The sequence below is a fragment of the Botryllus schlosseri genome, chromosome 1 (genome assembly GCF_051294905.1).
Source record: "Botryllus schlosseri isolate E-star chromosome 1, Bs_hap1, whole genome shotgun sequence".
Taxonomy (NCBI): domain Eukaryota; kingdom Metazoa; phylum Chordata; class Ascidiacea; order Stolidobranchia; family Styelidae; genus Botryllus; species Botryllus schlosseri.
Genome location: NC_137236.1, coordinates 27,977,012 through 27,991,696, shown reverse-complemented (window position 1 = coordinate 27,991,696; position 14,685 = coordinate 27,977,012). Strand labels below are relative to the sequence as shown.

Below are 14,685 nucleotides of genomic sequence, written 5' to 3'. Positions count from 1 at the left end.
ATTAGCAAGTGATTCTCAAAGTGTGGTACGCGTACCACAGTGGTACTACACAGCTTCCTAGGTGGAACGCGAAGAGTGCTGGGAGTAGTGTCGTACTTCATTGGCGAGCTTCTGCATAGGAAACAGTTGCAATAATATTAATAAATGGTGCTGTCGTATACTATCCGTTAGTGTTGCGGTGTAGCACCAGCAGGAATAACCAACAAACACCGGTACATTCAAGTAAAATAAGTAATTTAGGTGGTACGACCTGTAGTGAAGAACAAATTAGTGGTACGCCATGTTGTATGCGACGCCAGAGGATAAACGTGACCTTGCTGCACTTGCACATGTCGATTTGAAGGCGCGCACGCAGACATACTGTACGCCGTCTACTATGAGAATTAGACGACCATATGCCCGGTCTTTGGTGATAGCATTTTAATCATACGGCGAAATTCAACAGTTTGTTATTGTGCGTGCATGCGAATTGGAATTCAACTTGCGCATGAGCGTGTATTGCTTTTAGGATCTGCGTACGTAAATAGAGAAACGCATCCCAGAACGCCGTTATAGTCCGTGAACAATTTTCGCTGTGCGAGCTAGTCAATTCGATGCCCGAACCCCATGGTGTTGGATATGATTATTATAATAATTGGTAATATGTATAAAAGCATTTAGTGGTGCATTTAGCATCAAAGTTTTTTGCACCACGGCGATTGAAACATTTTGACCAATAGGATTCAAGAAAATTTCCAAATACACAAAATGAGCCAGTAGTTAAATCTGACGTTTTGATTCCCGTATAAATTTCAGTAGGTTGGCCACAAGTTGGATATATATTGAAGAAGAATTAATGATTGAATGCCCGCTTTACCGTAAGTAGGCTAATCATCTGTTTAGTGCAGGGGTTCTCAACCTGGGGGGCGCGGGAGGCTCTCAGGGGGGGGGGCGAGAAATTGACGAAGTCAGTATAGGGAAGGCGCGAGAAATTGACAAAGTCAGTATAAATTGTACGTGTCTGAACATGTGTTTCACATCCAATATCAGAAGACGATTAATGAAGATGAAATTTATTCCATATTCAAGAAAGCTTGCAAAATACAAACTCTAGCAACAGTGCTCAACTGAGTATACAGTCTGATTTCAACTTCATTTGAGCAAATTTTTGAAATTCTTTGGAGATATAGAGAGCAATTCCCACGTGTAAGTCATTCATTGCTTCATAGCTTTGACAGCAGCCTAAAGCTGGTCGCGCTGGGAAGCTCTTGTTAGTAGCTTGCGAACTGCACTGCCTAAGACAGACTTACATGCAACATAGGTTGCTCGGTTTCGCCCTCAATTAGGCTATAAATCAACACAATTAATTCATTTCGAAAGCTGATCAAATTTAGCCTGGCAGGACAGAACGACGCCTTGCTCTCTGTACTCACAACCAGCATCAGGATTAGTCTCAGGGTGACCTACATTGAAATTAATTAATGGATGTCTTGTTCAATGTTTTTTGTTATTTTCAAACAAGTTTGAAGAAATTTGTCAGCAATGTAAAATACTCAACAATTGGAATGCAGATTCAAAATTGGCGTAAGATATCCCTTATGTATACTATTAGATCAGGGGTGGGCAGCCTGCAGCCGTAGAAGGGAATTTGAGCGGCCGTCGACGCCTAATTCAATTAGTAGGCTATGCGTTGGCGGCCGTAGACATGCAAATTGCAATTACGAATTCACTCCCGCATTTTCGAGAGATTTTAATTAATCTTGAAATTTTCTTCGCCCTCCGCGCAATTCAACAAGACTTCATTTTTCTATTTTAATGCAGTAGCGCCCTTCTTAATCTAAGCCGGAATGGGAATTGGCAAGAAATAGCTATTCGTTCGCGGCCCTGAAAAATTTTCGCGCTCCGCGCGACAATATGCCCCTCCCGGCAACTATTCATAACATTGCCACTCGCGATTTCGGTGCGTACAATAGGCCATTGAGAAAAGTAGAATGGTCCGGAGTTCACCGGGAATGGATATGGACAGTTTACCGTAGGAATTTTGCGTCCAGATCGTTCATTGCGGCTATGCCCTGGAATGCGGCCTTACGCTACATAAGCAATCGAAATGCGGTCATGATTATCAAAACCGTTGCCCACCTCTGTATTAGATGATGTGCTCTTTTTGACATGACGATAAATGCAAGGGAGGTCAGGGGGGCGCGAGTTTTTTGACCATCTCCAGGGGGTCGCGTGTCGAAAAAGGTTGAGAACCACTGGTTTAGTGATTTAATTCTTGTTTGCGCGAAACAGTCGTATGCAAATTGTCACACAATGAGCGTGTGTAGTTTATTTCGCTACGGACACGGTGCGCTGCACACCATATTTACAGTGGCACTATAGTTCTGCATTTATTCGGTTCTTTTGAAGGAGACCTTTATATATTCCAGTAAACTTGATCGACAACGGACGGACTGAGAACAGGCGCATCAATGTCGAATTTCAATCCATTCGGTATTGGGTAAAAAGCGAAAGTCTGTTCGCGACATGCGCTAATGTGGCGTTGCTGCAGTTACACTTGTAGGCTTTTGTAATACAACGCTTATGCCACGGGTCGCCAACTCAAAACGGGTCGCGGGCCACTTTTCAAATTTCGTAGATGCCGCGGTCCGCATGAATTTAATATCGAGATAAATAAGGCCACACATATAAACTACGACGCTATCTCATCACCTACCCAGCCCTAATGAATTGATATCTTGGTAAATTTGGGGTGCCGGGCTTATCGAACGCCTTGAAATATTAATTAGAGATTGCACCGTAAGTTGATTGATCACAGCATAGTGTCCTATATGGTGTGTACACAAGCAAATCTCACGGCTCAGTAAAATTGCTCTACGTCACACTTTCCCTTTGGTCAAAGGCAATTTTACCGTCATTTTTGACCGGCTTGTCAAGCATTAAAATTGATAAAACTGGTATCAATCGAAAGCTACCGCGGTACTGATTGCGAAAATATAAATTGTATTCTGCTCGTGGTCATGGAACCCCCAAAATCAGCTTCGAATCTTGCATTGTAACGGAGTTTGGTATTGTGACGCAGCCATGCCGTCTGGGAGCAGGTGAGGAGCAGAGTAAACCGCAAGTGTATTGGCCATTGTTGCGCAACCGATTGAGCATTCACATTCTTACTCTCGTGCACGCTTGCTCCTGAGCTGCTCAGATGGCATGGCTGCGTCACAATACCAAACTCCGTTACAATGCAACATTGCAGGCTGATTTTTTTTTTTTGGGGGGGGGGGGGGGGGGGGTCCAGAACCTCGAGCAGAATAGAATTTATATTTTTTGAAAGCCAGCGTCGCGGTAGCTTTCGATAGATAGCCGTTTTATCAAATTTAATGCTCGGCAAGTCGGTCAAAAACTACCGTCAAATTGCCTTTGACCAAATGGAAAGTGTGACGTAGACCAATGTCACTGAGCCGTCAGATTTGATTGTGTTCACACCATATAGGACACTGTGATCAAAGAGAAGCAGACATGGCGGCGTCTGTATGACAATGCAGTTCCCAAATCCACATTATATCCTCGTCGTTATTGGCGAGAAATGGCTTTGAAGTGACATTGCTGTCGTTAAAATACCATCGTTAAATACGATTTATTCCTTGTATATGTGGATAAACGGGCGAATAATGTATCGATTCAGCAATCCGGCCCGCTAAGTACTTGATTTTCCTATATCCGGCCCGCCGACTGGAGAAGTTGCCCGCCCCTGGATTAGGGCATAAGAACATCTCACGCATGCGGCCCGCGGGCCGCTAGTTGGTGACCCCTGGCCTAAGATAAGTATTTTGGGGGTACGGAATAGGGTTGTGAAAATGTTGTTTCGAACCCGGTTACAACACACAACCAGATAACCGCACAGATCTAACAGAATATCAGAGCTGTCAAATACACGACCAGCGAGCCGAATACGGCTCTCCAGATGATTTCATCAATCACTTAAAAAAATTTGTTGCAGACCTTAGTAATCACCTGAGCTGACATTAGAGATTGCCAAATCGGGACCTATGTTCCAATCCATTCCTATATATTGTCGATAGTGAAAGCTTTACTAGCGTAACGTTCATAGCTCATTGTAAAACCAGCTAGTAGATGCTAAAGGGTGTCCGGAATTTTAGCAACAAAACTTCGTAACCGATGCTCCAAGCGCCACAGAAGTCGCACTTCTATGCTGAGCTGTTGGCGCTGTACCATTCGCGAGCGAACATATGCAGTCTATACAACAAAACCATTTATGGTTCCAAAGTGACACCATCAGTAATCGGATTCCCACCCATGGCTTATTTAGTTCTACGTACCTTCAGGGCAAATTCGACGATGGTTGGCTCATTTCATCCCTTCCGTATGTGACAAGCATATCACACAACAATATGCTTTAGGATAATTTTATAACACGTATTGCGTATTCGGAACAACAAATAACATGCGTATGAATTCGGTATTCGCTCCATGGGAATTTAGAACGGTGTTGTGTCTATAGTAAACGATCTAACAATGGTTCACAATCCGATGCAAGACCACCAAGGGGATATGAGTTGACTTTTACTGAGAGAGGCGAGAGCCGTGGTGACGTGCTGTAATGTTGTACCTTACACACTCATCGAGAACGTAAATCACTGCGACATCGGTCAGCTACCCGACGATTAGTTTTCTGTACAAATCAGACATAGTAAGATGTACGTATCACGGATTATTGAACCTAAGCTGATAATAATCAGATATACGCAATGAAACACCTTGTTCCATAGAATTACTAGCGCAGTAAAATACGATGCTAAACAGAAAGCGCTAGCGTTAAATTTCAAAATACATATTGAATATGCTTGCCGGATAAGATAATGAAATATATAAATGACAGCATAGGACTATATCTCAACTCTTGATTTCAACTTTCCAACCATACTCGACCGATTCTCATCTACTACCACGACAAAAATCGAAACAACGGGAGCAAGGCATAACATTCTAAATATACAATAGCTTCCATACTCTTTCACGACGCTGCTATATAAGTGTTCCGATAGCAATAACACGGATGCCACAGTGCAATGCTTGTATCTATCACACTCACTACCACTGGAAGCGATTACCGTCACCTCTCCGCTTTTCGTGCTTGAACGAGCACGTTGTTGAAATAGACTAATTCCAATATCACTGACCTAGATAGCGCGCTTACCCCAGAGCGTGTCGGCTATGTTACTCATATGGTTTACAGTCAATTGTCCATGTCCATGTCTCGGTGTCTCCACACAGCGAGGATCTAACTCGAAAGATTCATCATAGTCTATCACAGTGCTTTTCAACCTGTGTGACGGTTCGCACTAGTGCGAATGAAACAAAAATCAGTGCGAATGAGGATCGTGATGCGAATGGTGCGAATGAAAATTGTCCATGTTTCTCACTTCTCCGACGTGGAATAATTCAAATAAACACGATATTAAGTACAGTGAGCGCGTAAATTTTGTCGTTTGGAAGCAATTCTAAAAACTTGTTGGTAGATAGGCTTTTCTAGTTCACAAGTGAGGAACGTTCCCGATGCGTGTATAACTGTATAATGCAAAGTTTGAGATAATAGGATTACGTCACTGCATCGAAAAATAAGGAGTTGGATCGGTATCAGTTGCTCACTTGCTCGGAAACATCCACCGTGTATGGATATTGTATACGGACCTTGTAGGGATGTAAGTAATACTAGCTGATGCCAGTGTTGACATTTGGCATATTTGAATGCAAAATATTGGAATTGTGGCACACATTCATGTTGGTTAACTGCAGAATTTAGCGTTTCTTCAACTTTAACAATTAGCACATTAGATTTATAACAAGTGTTGTTTACTTGTGTACCTAACCAAGGATTAGAGGCTGTTATAAATAAAATTAGTGCAAGCACAGAACATTTGTGTCTTACGTCCAATGAATATTTATCTTGCATCACATCGAATTATTAAGTCGCTGGGCAATTTATCTACTGACCAAAGCAATGGCCTGTTTGTAATGCGAACTCCACAATTTAGGCTTAGACACGCTTCCCTGTTCTTGGACTGATGATCTCAGGCCGAGTCTAGATCGTAAAGGCATAGGCTTATATACAACATATTGGTGATTCCACTAAGTTTGCTGATCTATAGGAAAAGTTTGCCTAGTTCGTATTCGTACCGCCTTTGTACTACAAACTTTGAAATACTCCGAACTCTACCGGGTTAGCTTGAGCAGATGAGCAGTGAGAACCCTCTGCAGAGCAAAATCAAATCCACCAAGCCGTATGACTTACGATATTCATTATGCAGCCTAATTTAGGCTTATTTAAACTGTTGAACCTTATTACTCGTTATGTATAAGGATGTGTGGGATAGTAAAGATAATTTGGCATTATTTCAGTCGGTTTTCCAATAATGTACGATTGACCTAAGAGCCATCCCGCAGTTGGCTACCCGGGTCGATATAACTGTGTCTTAGTCATGAATCTTATGTGAGTAATAGTTATTCAAGAAGGTGGAAGTGTTGGCTTTGACAACACAAGGATGCCGAACGTTGTTATTGAAAGATACGCTGATTTGTGTACTGCATAGATAAGAAGTGAATGAAGCCTAAGCTTATCCATAAAAAACATTCATCAATTACTCGGATTATGTGGGTTTGTATAGCAATGCATTCCTGATTTTAACGCCCACCGTACCATCCAATCGTCTAACATTAGGGTTATTTTGGAATCGGGAAAGGAGGACACTATTTCAAAATTTTTAAACACAGAATACCGGTGGAAAATCCTGAAAAAGTGGTAAATTTTTACCACTTCGTAGTCGGTTGACTAAAATAAAAAAAAGGTCTACTTTCGCTCAGCTCCCGAAATACGCCCTGGAGCGTCACTTCGGTGCAGATTTACGATATCTCAGTCGAATTTTGCTATAACTTTGACCAAAATTCCTAAAAAAGAGGGCAAAATCTCAAAAAAGAGGACATTTACGCGTCCTCGGAGGACATTTTCAAATACCCGTAAAAGAAGGACAAATCCTCCTAAGGGAGGACGTGGTAACCCCATATAACATACCTCAGCACGAGAAGCGTCTTTTCGAATGTTCTCAGAAAAATGAACCAAAGGTGCTAGTCGCAATATTGATGCTACGATTCAAGTGCAGTTTCATTATTTTGTGCGTTCTGAATGCAAACACATTCACATCCACATCGCGATGACGCAACATGTGGATTTAGTGGCAAAATGATATTGTTGCAAGTGAATATTGTTCTTGGGTTCGCCCTTTAAGCTTCCAAGGAATCACTGCACAATACCCCAAGAAAATGCAACGAACTTCTTGAGAACAACGGGAGTGCGATATCTGTGATTTTTCTACTGCAGTGATTTTAGTGCTTGATTAATCAATAATACGATACGCTGAATGCAAAATAATGAAACTCTGTACCTCCAAGAAGCTCTTCGAATACAAAAGTAATGAGTTTCTTCATTTTCTTTTCGTGTACTAAATTTTGGCTGACTGGTGCGAATGAAATTATTTTTCAAAAAGTGCGAATGGAGCTAAAAAAGGTTGAAAATCACTGTATCATAATCAATTAATTTTTTCGAGTCATGTGAACATTATAATTCTAATGTATTATTAGATTATCCGTGGGCCTGTTTTATGATTATAATTATCAACTCTCGTTACCAATACGACTAGCACTGGGACTGCTTGAAATTAGCAGTTGAACAACCAGCCTCTGTTCGAGTCAAGTCATGACTCGGGTCATTACAACCCTGAGCAGTAATCGCAATCGCCCAATCTCTAGAACACAGCTCTCAGTTTCTCACCAGACCGCAATTGTCAGATTAATTTCCAACCATATAGCAGGTTGCACACAAACATGTTCGTCATTCACATACTGGACAAAATGTGGCAGTTGATATGAATAAATATACTGCCCTATATGCACGCTGAGGCTGACATTGCGGTTGCGACTGAAAGGTTAGCAATTCCGATAGTTATCAGCGTCCTTCAATGCCACCAAACGTTGGGATTGCTAGCATTCTGATTTCTCTCTTTAATATTTGGTGATATCACGATAACGGAGGCGCGAGGTTTTCACTATCAAAAAGCGCGGCGTGTCTAAGAAAGTTTGAGAACCTCTGGTCTCTATGATATTGATAGTGAGCGAAATAGTGTAATCTCTGCTTAGAGTTAAAAGGCTTTCGCGTTGAACAAAATCACAATTTGAACGCAGAGCCGCAGGAAACGAGGCATGAGCCGTATGCCGCTGGAGGATTTGTTCTGAGGTATAGCTTGGATAACAAGGACGAAAATCAACTATAAGTCTTATGGCGATATGTTCAATAGCTCGTTGTCTTGCGCCCGCGGACTCTGTATTGATGAAGCTAAGACATTCAAGTAACACGTTTATTAAAACGGATAAAAAAACCGCTGCGAAGCTTGCAGCACGAATCATAACAGTAGATCGATAAAAATTGTTCACTAACTGCAAGAGGTAACCCAACAAAAAGTGCAAGGAATAAGCCGATACATGCGAACAGTACGCTACAGTATGAAACGCCATGTGATGAAGAACACGTCGATAATCCCTAAAAGAGAAAACCCCAGGACCATTAGCAAGAGCTATACGCAAGATTACCTTGTTCTTCAAGATATTATGTAATACCCAATGTACTTTTGAAATGAAAATGGATCGTTCGTCGCAAGCAAAGATATTACATTCCACCTAGAATTCGATTTCAGTAGTGTAAATGAGGCCAATTCTGTTGCTCAGGTCTTCTAGCTAGACTAGTTTCAAGTGGTTGCACGAAACATCTATTCACTCTTGCATCGCATTTCGCTGCGTTATATTCAGGTTTGTTGGTGCCGTGCTAATCGATGATGCGACCGATGCCAATACCGCAGCACACTAATTCATTGTTAGCAAGATACCATATGATATCGTTCATATTTATCAAAGCGTCCCCACGGGTGTATTAGACGAATGTTTTAGTAGCGATGATTATTTCTACTTCGTCCATCAGTTTCTGAAATTTTTGCACGGATTGTCGCATGTCGCAATATTACTTGCCGTCGCTTCGGTGTATTCGTAAGTGACGAACGAGAGAACTCTTCTCACTGAATGTCCTCCCGCATATGTCGCACTCGTGCTCTTTTACTCCCAAGTGAATCTTGCTGTGTCTTCTCGAGTTGGATATGTTATTGAATATTTTCCCACATAATTCACACTGGTACTTTCTTTCCGTGTGGACGGAACAGTGACCTATTAGGTTGGTCATTTGTCGAAAGGTTTTCCCGCATATATCGCACTCATATCTTTTTGTCCGTAAGTGACTCGACTCCATGTGTATCTTAATGTACGAACTCGAACGGAATGCTTTACCACAAATCTTACATTCAAACTCTTTCAATCCGGCGTGACGTTTCATGTGTGCTCTCAAGTGGGATTCGATGACGAATGATTTCGCGCATACATCGCACTCAAACTCTTTCAATACGAAGTGGATTTTCATGTGCCTTCCCATACTGGATTTGCTATTGAATGGTATTCCACATACCTCGCACTGGTATTTCATTTCCACATGGACGGAATAGTGACACTTTAGGTGAGACTCTCGCACAAAAGCTCTATCGCATATTTCGCACTTATATTCTCCGGTATTCGAGTGTATCATTTTGATGTGTGTCTTAACATACGACTTCCTACGAAATGTTTTCCCACAAATTTTACACTGATGTCCCTTATCGTCGGCGTGAATCAAATAATGACTTTTCAGGTGAGAACTTGTTTTAAAACCTATTCCGCATATTTGACACTCACAGTCTTTCGCTGCAGTATGAATCGAATAGTGATTTTTCAGGCTGATATTTTCTCGAAAAGATTTTCCGCATATATGACACTCGTAATCCCTCGACTCAGTATGAATCGAAGAATGACGTTTCAGATGTGATTTCTGGGCGAAATCTTTGTCGCATACCTGACACTTGCAATCTTTCGCCCCAGTATGACTCAAGTAATGTGTTTTTAAATGAGCCATCCTTACGAAACCTTTCCTGCATATTTCGCACTCGAACTCTTTTACCCGGGAGTGAATTTTCACGTGTGTTCTCAAGTTTGATTTCAAATTGAATGATCTCCCGCATATATCGCACTTATGATCCTTCTTTGCCGTGTGGGACGAGAGATGAGCTATTAGGTAAGGCCTTTGCAAAAAGCTTTTTCCGCATATGTCACACTCAAACTCCTTCGACGTGGCGTGAATTTTCATGTGTCTTGTCAGATAATATTGCATGCTAAATCCCATCCCACATACCTCGCAAATAATATCTCTGCAGTTTTCACGGCGCTGGAAATGGGCCATTTCTAACTTCGCGTGTAAACTTTGCGGCTTTCTAGCTGTGAGAAGTATACAGTTCGATAAATGAGCCTCTCAATAAATATCGTGAGCAAGTTATTCTATTGCTGCGTGCTAAAATTTTCAAACGAATAAACCATGAAAATATATGCTTTTTCCAATCACAGAAGCTCAGTATTCGTCATAACCGGAGTTCTCAAAAATTTTATGGTCGCGACACCGAAATTCCGACCAAATATACTCAGCGCATGTGTGGGAAGTTGGCAACTATGTGCTCAGTAATAGTAATCATGAACTCATCAATCACCGTCCTTAGATCATGACACTCAAACAGGACTATAACAACGAATGTAGGTCTTGCGGGACTATTTCTATTGCTATCCAATCGAAGTCGATGCTATTAGTGTTCTGATAAGAAATAACACGGATGTCAAAGTCGCCTTGAGTAAACTATCCTTTTATCGACCAAACTGCTATAATGGAATGGACTAACATAAACTCCTCGCTTTTCATGCTTGAAAGAGCACGTTGATGAAATAGAGTAATAGACTAATCCCAATACCACCGACATAGGTAACGCGCTTGCCCCAGGGTATGTCTGCAACGCAACGCTTTGTTTATACTCGCGTGTCCATTAGGGTTGTTCAGAATTGATCGACTTTCAAAATGTCGTGGTTTTCAGTCCGATTCCCATGCCTTATACCATAAAAACATATTCTAGGTACTTTTTTTCGTAATTCATCCCTTGCATCCGTGTGCACATTGAGCTGGAAGAATATCGGCTAAAAATAGGGGATTCCCCTAAAATTTGAGTGTCGCTATTCGGACTAGGCTAGTAAAACGTCATATATAAGCTGGTTTTATGTAGCTATTGCGGTTGGAGTGCTACATAACCTCACTATAGAAAGTATTGTCAGTTCAGGACACCATTTTCATGTCCCACACTGCCTTAGAACTCCTCAAAACTGCCTAAGACTGATAGTCATTTTGTTGGATCACCTATCCTACACTCCTCAACCCTACCCGAGATTGTTCATCAATTGCCGGGATTACCACGTGCAAGAATACAACTGTAAATGTATCATTCACTCACAGCCACATTATAAACATCACATTGTTCAAAGGAAACGAAACAAAAAGGCAAAGAAACAGATCAACTTGGCAAATACTACTTAAATCAGGTCCGGATGAAATGGTTGCTTTAGAGAAATCGGCATATCTGTTCCCGTTATCTTCCACGGCTTGTAAGAGGCTCGCTCGCTGTTCTTTGTCATCTGTTTCGAAAGCATCAAAGTCGGTATTCAATTTCACCAAACGCTCTGCTGCGCCGTTAACTATTTCAACGCTACTCACAAATTCTTGAGCAGTCACGAAATGCGAATCAGTATGCCATTCCGAAACTGGAAGACTAAACCAATCATGTTCGACATGTATAGCATTGAATAGAAACCATGATTCCGGTTCAATTATAGCAACCATACTCATTGACTCAGAGACAGAGTCAGAGATTAGACTCAGAGGTATAGCCTACCTCTGCGAAATTGTTCAAGGATTGGCATTTGCAGCAATTTAGCAGCCATCGCTTCCTTCACTTTGTCAGGAATCTTTGGTTTAGCCGAGAACATTGTTGATACCACCGTTTCCTCGGTGAGATGCCAATGATGTTCTCGCATCTTTTTATATGCCACATCAGCAACTGTGAAATCGCACAATGAAAAGTCTGTCATGCCATGAAGGAATTTGAGATCAATATACTGTGCGTCACATGCATTACCAGTTTTCAAACAAGCTGGGACATAAAACAGGGCAACTTTCTAATGAACTCTTCAGAATAGCCCATTTGCTCTCTCCACATGAACATTTTTGACAGTACAGCACTTGACTCATCCATCCAGTGCTATTAGTAGCACCAGGCTTGCGAAAACGATTATCAATATATTGGGCAGCTACAATCGCCAAGGTGCCTGTTGCACATTCTCTGTAGTCATTTATTATCAAGACTTCTTTCTGCTTTCCATTATATGGCTTCATCAGTGGAATTATTTCTTGCTCAGCTTCATAAGCTTTGATCGCCAACCAGCTGCATTCATCAAACTGAAGTGTTTTAGAGCTTCTTAATTGATCAATATCTTTCCACTTCTTGGACGGTATTAAAATCTGTTTTCAGGGCCTGTGGTCGCAGATCCAAACACACTTCACTTCCAGACCTCCCCGGATGACTAGTTCATAAATATGATGGCGACAAGCAGAAGTAGAAAGCAGAAAACTTTCCTGTTTATCAATTCTTCAAGTAACAGAACCGCGCCTTTATTTTTTCCATTGTTTGAGGGTGTTGTGTCAAACACAAGAGCTCTGACATTATTTGTTAAATTATAAAGTTCCATCAGTTCAAATGACAGATCAGCCTGTGCTTTTCCTGTAGCACTCTCCAGAGTTCGATTGCCCTTTCTCAAATGCGTTGGAATATGCAGACTATGCCAGCACTGCCAAGGCCTCAAATTTCCCTCCGAAACGACTTCTAGTGAGCTTTGCATCCCAGTGCAATGCAATGTGCCAAGTTGATCTGTTTCTTTGCCTTTTTGTTTCGTTTCCTTTGAACAATGTGATGTTTATAATGTGGCTGTGAGTGAATGATACATTCACAGTTGTATTCTTGCACGTGGTGATCCCGGCAATTGATGAACAATCTCGGATAGGGTTGAGGAGTGTAGGATAGGTGATCCAACAAAATGACTATCAGTCTTAGGCAGTTTTGAGAAGTTCTAAGGCAGTGTGGGACATGAAAATGGTGTCCTGAACTGACAATACTTTCTATAGTGAGGTTATGTAGCACTCCAACCGCAATAGCTACATAAAACCAGCTTATATATGACGTTTTACTAGCCTAGTCCGAATAGCGACACTCAAATTTTAGGGGAATCCCCTATTTTTAGCCGATATTCTTCCAGCTCAATGTGCACACGGATGCAAGGGATGAATTACGAAAAAAAGTACCTAGAATATGTTTTTATGTTATAAGGCATGGGAATCGGACTGAAAACCACGACATTTTGAAAGTCGATCAATTCTGAACAACCCTAGTGTCCATGTCCCCATGCAGCGAAGACATAAATCGAAAGATTCAACATAGTTTATCACAATCTGTTAATCATTTCAAACCATGTCAACATTCTAATCGAATGTAGTATTGGATTATCCGCGGTGCTGTTTAATGAACATAATTGTCAACTCCCGGCACCTACACGACTTGTGCTAGCGCGGAATTTACTTAGTTGTTGAATAACCAGCCTCTGCGAATAAACGTTATGCTCAACTAGTTGTATATGGACGATATACTGCAACATATGGAAGTAGAAACACAATCGACGAATTACCAACGAAGCCGAAATTCGCTGCCGATTGCAAAATGTGAAATATTTCAACTCGCTAGTAATTCAGTGCTTCATCACTAGCAATAGAAATTCAATCGAGTTGTGGTGTCGCATGGTATCGCCGGTTTGCCACAACATGAGCGCCACAACGTTTCACTATAGATCGGACATGGGGTAATCGTGATTAGTAATCGTAATCGAATCCGACGGTTACAGCATTTTCAAGTAATCGCAATCGCAATCGATTACATTCGAAAAATATCCAAAGTAGGCTAATCGTAATCGTATTCCACTATTTCACATATCTGATCGATTTCTTTGTGAAAAAAACTATTGCTTTTTATTCGTACTAGGATTCCGACATGAACTCACTGAACAGTGAACATTCTTTAACAGTGAAAAGTGCGATAATATTCCAGGTTATTGATGGCAGAAACGTCTGATTTTCAGAAACTGCCGCCCTTTATTACATCCTAAGTGTTGGCTTTGCTCGTCAATGCGTAACGGATTATCCACACGCAGTAAATAGATACGTAATGTGGTTGTGTGAACATCCGCCATGCCTCATATCATGTCATCAATGCACTCAGAAGTCACCAACTCGCATCAGGATAATAATCACAACTTTGCCTGGTCTCAAATAGTAACGTATCCATTGATGTTTGGTTACGCTTAGTCAACAGCAGTTTGACTTTTGCTGCTTAACGAGCCTCGAGCAGTATAGGTCTATTTACGTACACCGGACGAAGATAGAAGCGTTACTCTGTTCCTCGGGATGATCAATCAAACGTCTGGCGTGTGAAGTCCCCCGTGTGAAGTGAACCCAGAAATCAAGATATTCGGGTGCAGTATATCGGGCCTTGCGCCCCAAAAAATAGAAAAAAGTTTTACTCCGTAATTTTTATCATTCGCAAGAGAATATTGAGCCCCCCTTCGAGCTCGCCTCGACCCCCAATTGAG

The 14,685-nt window shown here is 41.5% G+C and overlaps 3 protein-coding genes across 4 annotated transcripts in view; 1 reads left to right on the top strand and 2 right to left on the bottom strand.

Annotated features, from left to right (window-relative positions):
- LOC145435040 (beta-1,4-galactosyltransferase 2-like) overlaps nt 1-14,685 on the top strand; it is a 389,801-nt gene that overhangs the window by 302,774 nt on the left and 72,342 nt on the right. The window lies entirely within an intron of this gene.
- On the bottom strand, nt 8,392-10,983 carry LOC145446795 (uncharacterized). Its single transcript, XM_080325163.1, has one exon. It carries the CDS (start codon nt 10,358-10,360, stop codon nt 9,062-9,064), a length of 1,299 nt encoding a protein of 432 aa, XP_080181289.1. The 5' UTR covers nt 10,361-10,983; the 3' UTR covers nt 8,392-9,061.
- Nucleotides 11,408-12,577, bottom strand: LOC145446814 (uncharacterized). 2 transcript variants are annotated; one of them, XR_013917361.1, is made up of 2 exons: nt 11,708-12,577; nt 11,408-11,628 (listed from the first exon to the last, which is right to left on the bottom strand). XR_013917361.1 is itself a non-coding variant. In XM_080325185.1 (2 exons), exons 1-2 carry the CDS (start codon nt 12,079-12,081, stop codon nt 11,444-11,446), a joined length of 381 nt encoding a protein of 126 aa, XP_080181311.1. In that variant the 5' UTR covers nt 12,082-12,577; the 3' UTR covers nt 11,408-11,443. The 2 variants fall into 2 exon arrangements, 1 of the variants encoding a protein (XP_080181311.1); XM_080325185.1 differs by having other exon boundaries at nt 11,886-12,577.

What these genes read in the sequence shown, in the direction of transcription:
- LOC145446795 (XM_080325163.1), bottom strand. Translation starts at nt 10,360, where the DNA reads ATGGCCCATTTCCAGCGCCGTGAAAACTGCAGAGATATTATTTGCGAG.
- LOC145446814 (XM_080325185.1), bottom strand. Translation starts at nt 12,081, where the DNA reads ATGACAGACTTTTCATTGTGCGATTTCACAGTTGCTGATGTGGCATAT. An exon ending in CCTTGAACAATTTCGCAGAG is followed by an intron (nt 11,629 to 11,885) that starts GTAGGCTATACC and finishes CTTTCGAAACAG; the next exon opens with ATGACAAAGAACAGCGAGCG.